Here is a 13,091-nt window from a genome sequence, read left to right on the forward strand (position 1 = left end):
TTTGACTGGCTGCTGCCGCCGCCATTGCAATAAAAGAAAAAAGAAAAAAACGCCCCCTGATAGGCTACGTAACGATTAACGTAGCCTATCACGGCTAGATTTGCAAAGTCAGCCGTGATAGGCTACGTCAATCGTCACGTAGCCTATCACGGGTGACTTAAAAAAAAAAAAAGTGTGTACGGATAATGGTGGCCCCCATAGGGAGCCGCCATTCCCGTTCCTTATTTGGTCGCTGTAGTCTACGTAAAGATTTACGTAGACTACAGCAACCAAATAAGGAACGCGAATGGCGGCTCCCTATGGGGGCCGCCATTAGCGTACGCGCTTTTTTTAAAGTCACCCGTGATAGGCTACGTGACGATTGACGTAGCCTATCATGGCTGACTTTGCAGATCTAGCCATGATAGGCTACGTTAATCGTCACGTAGCCTATCAGGGGGCGTTTTTTTTTTTTTTTTAAGCTTTCGTGTTCACGGCCGGGCGAGGCGGGAAGCCTCCTCCCCGGCCTGAATTTCGGCCGGGGCTAGGCGGGAAGCCTCCCCCCCGGCCTGAATTTCGGCCGGGGCAAGGTGGGAAGCCTCCCCCCCCCCGGCCTGAACTTCGCGGGGGGAGCAGTGAAGCGCCTCCCCCCCACCGCGAACGTCCTTCGAGGACAGGTAAGGGACTTTCGTCCACCCCTAGAATACACCATGTTCTTACATAGCTGTAAAATGCTTGTAAACATACCATGATAATTGTTTAAACACACTGTGGTGAAATAAAATGAGTGTCATAGAAGAATGGACACCAGGAACCCATACTCACTTTAGGTTTATACAGAGTTAAAACAGTTTTGCATTTCTATAATATTTGTCTAAGCTTATTTCTGCCTAGAAATGTTGCCAAGGCATTCTCCTCATCTGAATTTCTCCCCAGATTTTGGAGTTTCAAATTCCTGGTTTTGAAGTGAAACGGACATATGATATTAGGAATTCTCTGCTGTTCTATTTTTCTTTCTTTTTTTTAGCAATGCATTGTGCACATGTAGAACTACAACTTTCAGTTCCTTCTTTGGTTTCTCCCCCTGCTCTACATTACCAGTTTCCATGAGCACAATGATGAACTTCTCCTTTTCCTTCTCTAGAAGGGCTATATCTCCAGTCCAGAGCAACTCAAAATGATGTCTGATCTACAGCTCTGGGTTTTGTGTCCTGTTTTCTCCCTGACCTTGCCATGTGTTGGGATCTCTGGTACTGACCCTGGACCTCTACCTGACTCCCTTTGAACTGCATATTTACTTGATTGATCTCCTGGCTGTTGATCCTGGCTGCGCCTCAGACATCACTTTGGAAAAACCTCTACCTGCCTGTAGGGATGGTGCAGGCACCCGATTCCATCTGGGAATCTGGTGAAACCCCCCTGCCCACACCCCCGAGCCCTGCTTGCTGAGTCCCTGCTAGAGATGTACGAAAGTGACTTACCTTTCGTGGATTATGTTGATGGTGGGGGGGGGAGGCGTTCCATCCCTCCCCCTGGAATCCTCAATGGGGGGGAGGCGATCCATTCCTCCCCCCCGGAATCCTCGATGGCCGGCTGTGCTCCACGGTAGCTCTGCAGAGCAGCCAGCCAGGCCCAGCCCAGCCCAGCCCAGAGCCGTCCGCAGCCGGATTTCTGGCTGCGGAGGGCTCTGGGAAAAAAACAAAAACAAACCGCGTACGCAAATGGCGGCGGCCATTTGCATTCCTTATTTTTGGCCGTCTGAATCTACGTAAATATTTACGTAGACTATGATGGCGAAAATAAAGGGGAACGCAAATAGCATAGCGGGTGCTATTTGCGTCCGTTTTTGATTCACCGTTTTAGCTTACGTAAATCTTTACGTAGGCTAAAACGGCGAATCAAAAAGGGATGCAAATAGCACCCACTATGCTATTTGCGTTCCCCTTTATTTTCGCCGTCATAGTCTACATAAATATTTATGTAGATTCAGACGGCCAAAAATAAGGAACGCAAATGGCGGTGGCCGTAGCTGCCGCCATTTGCGTACGCTGGTTTTTGTTTTTGTTTTTTAACCCAGCCATGTTAGGCTACATAAATCTTTACGTAGCCTATCATGTTGTGTTTTTTTTTACAAGACAAATGGCGGCGGCAGCAGCCGGTCGGAAGACCAGCTGCCGCAGCCGCTGCCGCTGAAGCTGTCACCAGAGCCGCCGCTGCCCGGAAGATCCGCCCCAGGTAAGTCTCATCCCAGGGGGGATCCGCAGGGGGGCAGAAGGATGGCAGGCTGTTCCGCCACAGATTTCGGGGGGCTGAATGCACTGGCATTCGGCCTCACTGAGATCCGTGGCAGAATTCTCTGACATCCCTAGTCCCTGCCCCTGCTTGCCCTCTACCTGAGCTTGGTGAGAGGCCCACTCTCACCCCAGTGGCCTCATTGAGCTCTGGGGTCACCAGTTTTTGAAAAAATAAAATGGTGATCGTAAAATGTTCATATTTGCATATACGCGAGAATGCACATGTTGTGAACGCATATATGCAAATATGCACATTTTGAGAACAAGCATATGCAAATATGAGCATTTGTGAAAATGCACATTTGCGCGCATGCACAAATATGGGAAATTCACAGAATTGTGCATTTTCTTGCCTATGCAAATACATGCATTTTTCAATTGCCATTTCATTTTTTGAAAAATGGCAATTACGCGCTTAATGCTGCTGCTGGGATGAATGCAGGCCACTGGCTGAGTGCAGAAGCTCTAACACAGTCCAGGGACTAGAAAGCAGGGGCAGGGGCTGTGTGGGCACCCAAAGAACCCAGATAGGGGTGGGTTCGCACACCCCTACCTGCACGGACCATTTGCCCACTAAATTGACCACTCTGTTGTATACTTCTCCATATTTACCTAGAAAAAAGCCAGGATTCATTTCAGAGTAGGACAGGGTCTGGCATAACAGCCAAGGAACTAAACAAGAGCAGTTGTTGCAGGAGAAATTGGAATTCCCTACCCCTTGTTGTCCATGTATCCTGCAATTCTCTTTATCAGCATCACTGGGTTGCCATGACATGCTCTGCAAAGATCAAGACAGAAAATCAGTTAGAAGGTTGTTCTGTACATTTGATTCCAAAAGGAAGCATGGCCAGGGCAAAGTATCTGTTGTACAAAAACTTACTGAAAGATTTCACCTCAGCCTTGCCAGCATGCAGATCATCTGATCTCTTCTTACTTTTGAGAGTATGTCCCAGACCAGGACAGTCTCTGGTGGGAGAGACACTCAGCCAGAGACTGGCACATCACTCAGCCAGAGACTGGATTTTCCCCTGACCAGGGTATGCTTTGTAGGGGACCCTGGGGTAGGCAGGGGGTGGGAGTGGGGGTAGAACTCAAAGTGAGTGAGTGCAAGGCCATGATCGCTTGTGAGAATTTGTTTGGACCCATTTCAGGGCAAACAGTGGAATGACCATGCATCCATGTTAATTTACCGTAACAGTGGAAGATTATGATGCTGAGCACTTTGCTTAATCTGGACTGCTGTCTGTATTAGGGTTGAGTGAGGATTCCATTCAGATTGCATTTTGATGCAAACAGACCTAATTCACACTCCCTGAATCAAAGCACAAACTGGATTGCAGTTTCACTCTGAAATCTTCACCTTCCTGAATGTTGAGATCCAGTCTGGCAATAAAAACATATGCACAAACATGCATATATTAAGGAAAACTGAGCACAAATGTGCATATTACGGAAAAGCATAGAAAAATCCACTTTAGGCTGTGTGGGGAGAGGGAGATGCACACATTTTGAAAATGTGTGTAAAATGCATACAATTGAGAACTCATGTAAAAATGTGTACATTGGAAGAAATGCAGATGAAAACGTGAGCATTTTGTGCAGAGTTGTTTTTTTGTTTTTGTTTTAAATAGTTCACAAATTGATGCAGAAATGGGCAGAATGAGATTGACTGTGGATCACCTAATTAAAATTGAACTTGACACCTTCACAAGGCATAACCTTTTTAAGGAGGAGCAGATCTCATTCTATCAAGTTGAAAAAGAAAGCCAAGTAAATAAGAAGCTGGCTGTGAGGGATTGGCAGGGATTGCCATCTCCTACACGGCACCTTCAGACTCAGACCCATCACTGCATTTCCAGGGTGCCTGTGCCCTTCCAAACACTGGGCTCATGGAGACTGGGTGGGGGGAGGCACATTTCAGAATCACCCAGAGAGAGGAAATGCATCATCAAAAAAGAGGACAAAAGAGCACATTGATTTTTATAAATGTGCATATGCCAATTTATATTGATTCATGAACGTTTCAAAAGTATAATCATGACTGAAATAGAAATAGTCCTTGCTCAGTCTGCTCTTCAGGGGCTAACTGTTGATGAGCAACCATTCCTATGGTTCCTTATGTTTAATCCAGAATTGGACAGAAGAGGCCTTCAAAGAGAGGACTGTCCTCTAAAACTCTAAACTTAGTTTAGAGTAACTTAGCAGTTTACAGTGTAATCCTATGCATGTCTACTCAGAAGTAAGTCTGATTGAGTTTACGGAATTAATGGTCAAGTATAGAATTACAGCTCAGGGTTTAATTACTTGCATGTATTTGGTAGAAAAACTGGATTCACTGGTTTGGATCTGGACTGAATCATTCCCCAGTTTTTCTACTGTCCTTAGCCTGAAAGTGACAAAGCATGACTTACTTTGCTAAAATGAATTTCGTCTTCATATGATTGGTCCAGATCAATAGTATAAACACGGTCCCTATTAACAGGGGAGACATAAGTATCAAGGTTATCCCAGTTTGTTTTGTGTCGATTGAGTTATTTGTGTGATCAGATGAAGTATTTTTTTATTGTAGGCAAGGAGGGGTGGGGTAGGAAAGGACAATATCCAAGAAAGTTAGGAGGTGTTCTTCTTACTGATGAGCTAAAATGTTTGGAAAATGTTTGATTTGAAATAGGTGGGATCAAAAGGGCTACTGCATCATAATAACTCAGTATCCTTTTTGCAGTGGTCAAACAAGCTGGCAGTGTCCAAATTGGCAGTGGCCAGAACAAGTTGGGAAATTTCTATAGAACTGTAGAGGTAAAGAAAACATCATCAGATTTCAATGAACATGAAAAGGCAGGACTGAAAGAGTACAGTAGCCAATCAGAGCACAATAAGCAATCATATCACCTATCATGTAAGTGTAAAATTGTTAAAGTAATGCCTTGTTGTTAATAAATATAAAAAAAACATAGTATATGAGCATATATTTATGAAGTGGTTCTCATATAGGGATGGGTGAGGATCTCATTTAAATTGAGTTTTGATAAGAATTTACCAAAACTTGCAAAAGTTTCCATTTTGAGGACAAAAAAGACATTGAGATTAAAAAAAAAAAATCGTATGTGGGAGAAATCAGAACTGTCAGGTTGAGCCAGCCAGGCCCAGGGCTTTCAGTCATTGCTCATGAATGTCTCAGTTTGAATCCCTGTATTCAACCATGTGAGTGGTTAATCAGGATGCCACCTCTTTTTCTCCCAAGCTCCTCATCTTTAACAGCTATATGGGGGGTGGGTAGATCATGCTGGGAGTATTCGTAGCTACTGAATTTGCCCAGTGGAGATGGTGAGAATTTTCTTTCAGTTAGGTTTTGATAAGAATTTACCAGCATTCACAAAATTCTTCATAGTTTCAAGAGGAAGAACTAAACATATATATATATATATATATACACACACACACACACACACACACACACACTGAATGTGGGAGAAAGTGAAACTGACAGATTTGCCCTATTCTCACATGGAGAATCTCAATGCTTTGGAGCTTCATGGCCCAATGCCGAGACCTAGGAACATCTGGTCCTGATTGTGAAGCTCCTTTTGTCATCTGGAGTTTCCATGTGTTAAGCAGGATGCATGTTACAGTCTGGGATGGAAACTCAATGGGCAAACAGCTGCAATGCGGAGTTAATATGTGTCGATCAGTCCTGACTTAGACCTGGGAAAAGTATACAAGTGGTGCAAATAGATTATGAATTGTCCCTTATGAAAGGACAATTAGGGATGCTGTGGGTGTCTGGCTGGAGCTCAGAGCTCGGCAACTTCTTGCTGGCTTGGGCCCCTGGAAACCAATCCATGGATCTCCACACTTGCCCAACTTGGTGCGTGCCATGTTGGGCAAGCGCAGTGGGCCCTGCTGTTCCACTGAGCTGCCATTGTTTGCAAAGTGGTGGCTTGGCCGTTTCTGTAAAGACTGATTTTATGTAAATGGTGGCCATAAAGCCGCCATTCATGCAACATTTTGGGCGTGAATGGACCATTTACTCCTGTAATGTTGCATAAATGGCCGCTTTATAATCTCCATTTGTGTAAATGGCCCTTGACGATAAAGGCTGACCTGCCGTTTTTATGCAAAAGGGCAGCTCAGCAAGGGAGTGGGCGGTCGTGCACCACTCTCCGGACACCCACGGACTGCCCGACGAGCAGAGCACGGGGCAAGCTATGGTGAGTTCACCCACCCCTAAGGACAATCCACAGTTCTGAGGGATCTCACGTCTCCCTGCTGTTCTCTTATGGTTGTGTTGAATTGAAGTATGAAAGACACCTAAAGGAAATAATCATTGGATGAAGCCAACTTAGAGGGACTTTAAAGAAGAGTAAGAAGGGAGTCAGGAATAGGCAACTCACTTAGCACCAACATAGAGGGTTCTGTCTGATATCAGGAGCAGCTGGGTGTCCAGTGTGTTCTTTTCTTCAGAACTCTCTCCTGGCCCATTACCCACAAATGCTGGGTAAATCTTGACATCTGGGAAAAGAGGAGAAAGGATTTCAAGACAAGAAGTAGAGGCTTTTAATGAAACCACGTTAACATGACACGATGGTCTGTATCACCACTCGTGGGATCTGTGGCTTCTGCTTTCTGTCCCTGCATAAAGGCCAAAGCCTTTCCTAGGGGCAGCAGCAGCAGCAACTAACTTGGCACTTGGCCACCATTTTGCATCCTCCACAATCCCCCATACCTGGAATCGACCCTGGTCAGCACTGGGTGGAGAGGGAAGGCAGCCACCCACACACAAAAAATGGTGAAGAAAATTCTGCAAATTGACCTTTCATTTCTAGGAGTGGGTGACTGGATGGGTGTGGAGTGAAGAAAAGAAAAATGTCAGAACTGTTCCGGAAAAAAATGAGTTCTGAGAAATTCTGGTTCAGCACTAGTTATTCTTCAGGGCTCAGCACCTTTGCCAGGGTCTTCCAAACATTAAATTTCTGTGGGGTGATTGTGGATACATTTTGTCTGTAATGCTGATGCTTATAACATTGCTACTTTCCTGAAAGCCCTGTTTTCAGGTTTGGGGTGGGGGAGTATTTTGTCCCGCTCCAACGATGAGTTGGAGCTAGTGCTGTGCCAAAATCTTCCCTCCAATTTCATGGACATTTTCTTCCTCTGTGAACAAGGTTTCTATTTTTCTGTTTCATTCTCAGATAGTTTTATAATTTATTTAGAATTTCTTTGGGTGGTGTTTTTGAGCTTATCTAATTTCTGCAAGGTTGCCCAGGGTGTTGTGTGTGTTATTCCTTTCTAGGAGCGGGCCTTTTCTGTGGTGGCTTCCAAATTGTGGAATGCCATCCTAATATAGAAGGCCATTGGGTGCCTACTTCATTGACTTTTTACTGCCTGGCAAGGACCTCCTTATTCTTTTAATATATTGAATTGCTGCTTGCTTTATTTTTAATATGTTTAATGCTGCATTTTAATCTCATTTAGGCCTTTAGCTGCTCAGTTATTTATCTCCTCTAAATGCTGAATTTTTGTTGCTATTTTTAAACCGGTGTTCTCTATTATATTTTATTATTGGTTTTATTGATTTTGCTTTTATTGTGCAATTGACTCAGAGAGATGTAGGGCAACACATACATTTTAGTGATAATGATCATGATAATGATAGCAATTGCATCTCCATTGCTCTGCAGCCTCTTAGGCTGCCTGCACTTCCTGATCTGAAAGAGGTCTATGGAAGGATTTACCTCATGATGTCTTCCCTTGGCCTTTAATTGAAGTGTGGGAAGCAGAGGAGGTTACAGGCTGCCAGAGAGATGGTTGTATACAAAAGACAGGATAGTCACGCACACTTGTCAGCCACCTCATAGAGTAAACACTAGAACCCTGGATCCGACCCATAAGGACGTATCTGAAATGTTATCCTACTTTGAATTTCTTTTCGAAAGCAATTTCTTTTCTTTTGGATTGAATGAGAATGGTACAAAAAGATGGAGAAGAAATTTTCATCCCAGTATTAATAACTGATAATAGTAAGGCCATGCCAATTTAATTAAGAGAGCAGTCCTAGGGCCCCTAGAAAGCATCTGGTGGACATAGGATTGTTCGGTTTCCTGACTCCAAAGTTGGAGAAAGGGTGCCAACCTAAGAGCCATGAAAGTTGATGAAACCACACTCCCCTCCCCTCCCCCTTCTCCTTGTAGCCAGCACAGAGAGAACCATACTGCTCTTGGGAAATACCGATCAGCAAATATTACATGAGATCTACTGAGATTTCAGTAGACTTGGCAAGCATGTCATGCTGACCAGTCAGCTGTGACTCAAAGCCTGAGGAAGATAGAAATTAGGGATGCTGGAGAAATTCGAGATGGATTAGAATGAGGTCAGATTTCTAAGAATCCGATCCGTGGAATCAACTGAGGAGCGACCCCCTCAGGCCATGCGGAATCCGTGGGCTTTCAGATGATTTTTTTACTTTCCCAAAATGTACGCATATAAATCCGTAGAAAAATACGTACATTTCTGCTGAGGAATTGGGGGGGGGGACAATACACTAAATGTTATGTACTGAGATAAATTATGTAAATACTTACGTAAATACTGACATAATTATTTCTGTACTTTTCCGTGTGACGAAAAAAAAAATCACATCCGTCTATGGATGGATGATGGACCGAAAGGCACCTGACAATCCGCAAAACACAGATGGAACAGATTTTACACTGTCTGTACATCCCTAATAGAAATCTTCATGCTGTTTCCCTGCTTTTGATACTTACATTCATCTTTCACAAGAGTGATAGGGATAGAATTACTTAGGAAACCAGCCCCGAAGTGTAGGAGTGTGAAGTATAGCAACACAACCTCTGCCCTCATAATACTTCAACTGGGATATGTTATTTCTTCACTTCACCCTGTGAAATAAAGACAAGGGCATAACGGATTCCTCTCAAGTCATATTTATTATGTATTATACTTAAAATATATGGTAGTCACTCTCCAGCTGTGGCTCGCAGAATGACTTACAGCCCCCAAACAGAAAGCATGTACAATAAAAAACAACAAGAAACACACAAGCTGATCACACTGGACAACATGAATGCAGCATCAAAGCACAGAAAAAGTAAGGGTTCTGGGCAAATAAGAAGGGTTTTCTACCTCAATGCCAGGAAAACTACCCCTGGGTGAGGGGTGCCCTGTTCCAAAGACAGGGCACTGGTATTTAGCCATAAAATGTAATACAAGTATGTCATCTGTGGATAGCCCCGTGAAGCTGTTCACACAATGCACTAACCCTCATTCAGTGGTTGAGTGTGGGTTGTTGTTGAACTGTGGGTTAGCGTATTGTCTGAACCCAGGACATTTTCTGCAGGGTGGCTTGTTAACCACACAGCATGGCTTGCTAGCTATCTGAACAACAACAAACCAGAGGTTCTCAAGGTGGCTTGTTAGAGAAACCTAAGTGTACAACAACCCACACTCAGCCACTGAGTGTGTTAGTCATAAAGGGGATTCTCATCTCCTCAGGCATTCACTATAAAATAATGAGTATTTTAAAGATGAAACACTCTGCACTAGGCCTTAGTGGCTGGCCTGGCCCTACCATTGAGCATACTGAGGTGGCCATATCAGGCATCTGATTTGGGGTGTCATCAGCAAATTGTTGTTGTTGTTGTTCAGTCGTTCAGTTGTGTCCGACTCTTCATGACCCCATGGACCATAGCATGCCAGGCCTTCCTGTCCTCTGCTCTCTTCCGGAGTGTGCTCAGGTCATCAGCAAATTACTAGTTATTTAATGTATTATTACTGAATTGGATCCACTCTCACTCATACTTAGAAGAGACTATTGAAATCTATGAGACTTAAGTTATGACTAATTTACATTCCATTGATTTCAATGGGTCTACCCTAAGTATGACTAAGTTTGAATCCAGCCATCCGTCTGCTAGGTTTGGAAATGAGTGGATGTTTACATAATTATATGATGGATCAAGCCATACATTAAAAAACACTACAGGGGATCAAGGGACCAATTAAGAGAAAGATTCATCCTCTGAAGGGTTATAAATCTAGGGCATGACCTCTTGATGGAGCACAGTCAATGTACCCTAAGTCTTTATCTTAAATGTTGTGCCCCTCCATTTTTTCTTCTGTGTCTGAGTAGCACTTGGGATGAGTTATTTATTTTTTTTTAGAGCAGGGAAAAAACTGGCATTTAATTGTGAAAGGGAAAGAAACTGCTTTTTCACTTGCAAAAGTGAAATATTTGCACTATCTCACTATACCACAGTGCTACCTAGAAGTTATGTAGGAGAAAAGCAGGAAAGGAAATGATCTTTGTGTAGTGCTCAGACCTTAATTCTGTGATGAAATCGAAAGTAGAATCAGCGGATTAACAGCCTTGTGTAGCAAAGGTCAAATAGAGATTAACTCAATAAAGTCATATTGGGGAAAGTAACTTAAGCTATAATAGTATTGTCACAGAGATTTGAATGGGGTATTGGCTTAAATCCAGTATCAAGCTAGCAGGAGTCTGATATCACAATGGGACCTTCCTCCCCCTCTCATCCCCCCTGCAGTCCTCCATGAAGGTGTGCAGGAGGCTGCAGGAGGAGAGGAGAAATCTCCCCCTCCCAGTTCTGCTGACAGGAACACTTCCATCCACGGGATGACATTGGTTTTGCATCAGTATGGTGTAACGCTAACATAATATTTGACTTCTGCTGAAATCCATGCCCGTCTTAGCAAAACAGAAAGATATTGGTAACCCCATCATGCTATAGTTTGGGCGCAAAGTTGAGGGATGATGAAGCACAGATAGACACAGTATGCATTGGACTACTTTCCAACTTGTTTACAGAATCAGTTTATGAACAGTAGTTACAATACCGATTACAGCTAGTTGGGTCTTCCAGAAGGAGAATCACCCCGGCCAGGAGAAATGACCCTTCTTGGATGGTCTTCTTGACTCACGTAGCTCAAGTGTAAAAGCTTAAAAGAAGCTTAAAACAAGTTATCTAGTATTTATACCCCCTGGTTCTATAGCATTTTTTAAAAAAATCTTGCTGAGCAAAAGCTCTAACCAGGCATAAAGCAAAACAATGGTTTCCCCATGTTCCGGGGTTATTTTAGATGCATAGTACAAAATGCATGCTGGCCCTCTTATCTTAACTCCCTGTTCCGGGAACAATACATATAAGGTACAAGGTATGCCTAATAGTTGCCTTAGAAGAAAGACTGAACCTGATGTAGAAAAAAGGGTAGACCATGGCCTAAGGATAACACACTTGCGTCTGAGTTCGGGCAACTCTGATTTCAAAATAAAGCTCAGCAGTGAAAAATATTTCATAAGAAGTTGGTTACCTGTGAACACAGTTGGTGGGGGAAAATCAAATCTAACAAAAGCTTTAACTTAACAAATTGCAGTTACTGAAACATCCGAAGTGTTATATCTTAAATACGTTGCACTCAAATACAATATTCTTGGTGAAAACTGCAGGGTGGCTGCTGTAATGTCCTTGTTCTGGTCCATCGATGACTTGAAAGTTGAGGTTTGCCAATGAGCGTGCATGACTCATGGCAAGGTAGAGTTGTCCATGGCAGAAGACAGGTGTAGGCAGAGAGATGCCAACTTGATTTGCCTGGGCACAATGTGCGTCATGCCAGGAACCCAATCAGCCCAGGGATGGCGGAGAATTCCACCACGGAGTCCAGTGTGGCTGAATTCCAGGGATTTTGGCCTCCAGAGTCCATGGCAGAATGATTCCACTCACCTCCGCCTCCCTCCGGATCACTGCGGAGACGAATCCTCCTCGGGGGCAGCTCCATTCTGCAAGCGATATGGCTGCGATTGCCATCCATATCACTGCTGATGAGAAATCAGAAGTGATCTGGACACAAATGGTGTAGCGGACGCCATTTGCGTTCCTGTTTCTTCTATGTGTTTGTATTTACATAGCTATTTACATAGCCTATCATGTGAAAAAACAGAGATGCAAATGGTGTGTGGATGCCATTTGCAGCTGGATCACTTCTGGTTTCTCATCAGCAGCGATACGGACAGCAATGGCGGCCCGTATCGCTTGCAGAACGGAGCTGGCCGGTGGCTCTGTGGAGCGGAGCTGGCCAGCGAGGATCCCGGGGGGGTGAAGAATGGATCACCTCCCCCTCCCGTGGACCCCCCTGTGGACCCAGGTAAGGGGATTTGTACAGCCCTATTCCAGCCTCACTGTGGAAGTGCAGCAAAGGTTAAACCAAAGGGTTGCCATGACTCTCCATTTAGGAGATCTTGCAGCAGTGTCCACCTAGGCTTTAGGATATACAATCAGGCAATGATCAGCCAGAGGAAAACCAGGGTAACAACCACAGCAGCAATTTGAAAGAGACGAGGAATATTATAATGCCCAGAGTGAGCCATGGTGGAAGACATGGTGTTCATTGTTCTGTGGTCGTGATGGAAGCACAGTGATACATCCCTTGGTGTATGTCCAGCAGCAAGTGCGGCAGCGTTCCTGTGCTCAAGCATTTCACTGCCATGCTGGTACTCATTTATTTATTTATTTCATTTCTATACCGCCCAATAGCCGAAGCTCTCTGGGCAGTTCACAAAAATTAAAACCAAACAACACACAATAAAACAATTTAAAATATATAGAACATTAAAACCACAACATAACAATACAACCACAATAAAACCTAGCAGCAGTGCAGGAGTTTAAAATACAGATTTAAAACAGCAAAGCTAAAAATTTAGAAAGCTAAAATGCTAAAATGCCTGGGAAAATAAAAAGGTTTAACATCTACATGAAACCGCTGGGGGAGGTTATCCGGAGGTGT

At 43.9% G+C, this 13,091-nt stretch overlaps 1 protein-coding gene across 1 annotated transcript in view; it reads right to left on the bottom strand.

Moving 5' to 3' along the window:
* The window catches only part of LOC146341307 (semaphorin-6A-like), a 44,745-nt gene extending 32,629 nt beyond the window's left edge, over positions 1 to 12,116 (bottom strand). Inside the window, 4 exon segments of the mRNA XM_084807362.1 lie at positions 2,989 to 3,051; positions 4,685 to 4,745; positions 6,665 to 6,782; positions 12,029 to 12,116. Coding sequence (XP_084663488.1) covers positions 2,989 to 3,051; positions 4,685 to 4,745; positions 6,665 to 6,782; positions 12,029 to 12,116 — 330 coding nt within the window.
* Positions 12,117 to 13,091: the final 975 nt, after the last annotated feature.

This window comes from Heloderma suspectum, chromosome 6 (assembly GCF_057233095.1).
Source record: "Heloderma suspectum isolate Gila_16-S chromosome 6, 16-S_ref, whole genome shotgun sequence".
Lineage (NCBI taxonomy): Eukaryota > Metazoa > Chordata > Lepidosauria > Squamata > Helodermatidae > Heloderma > Heloderma suspectum.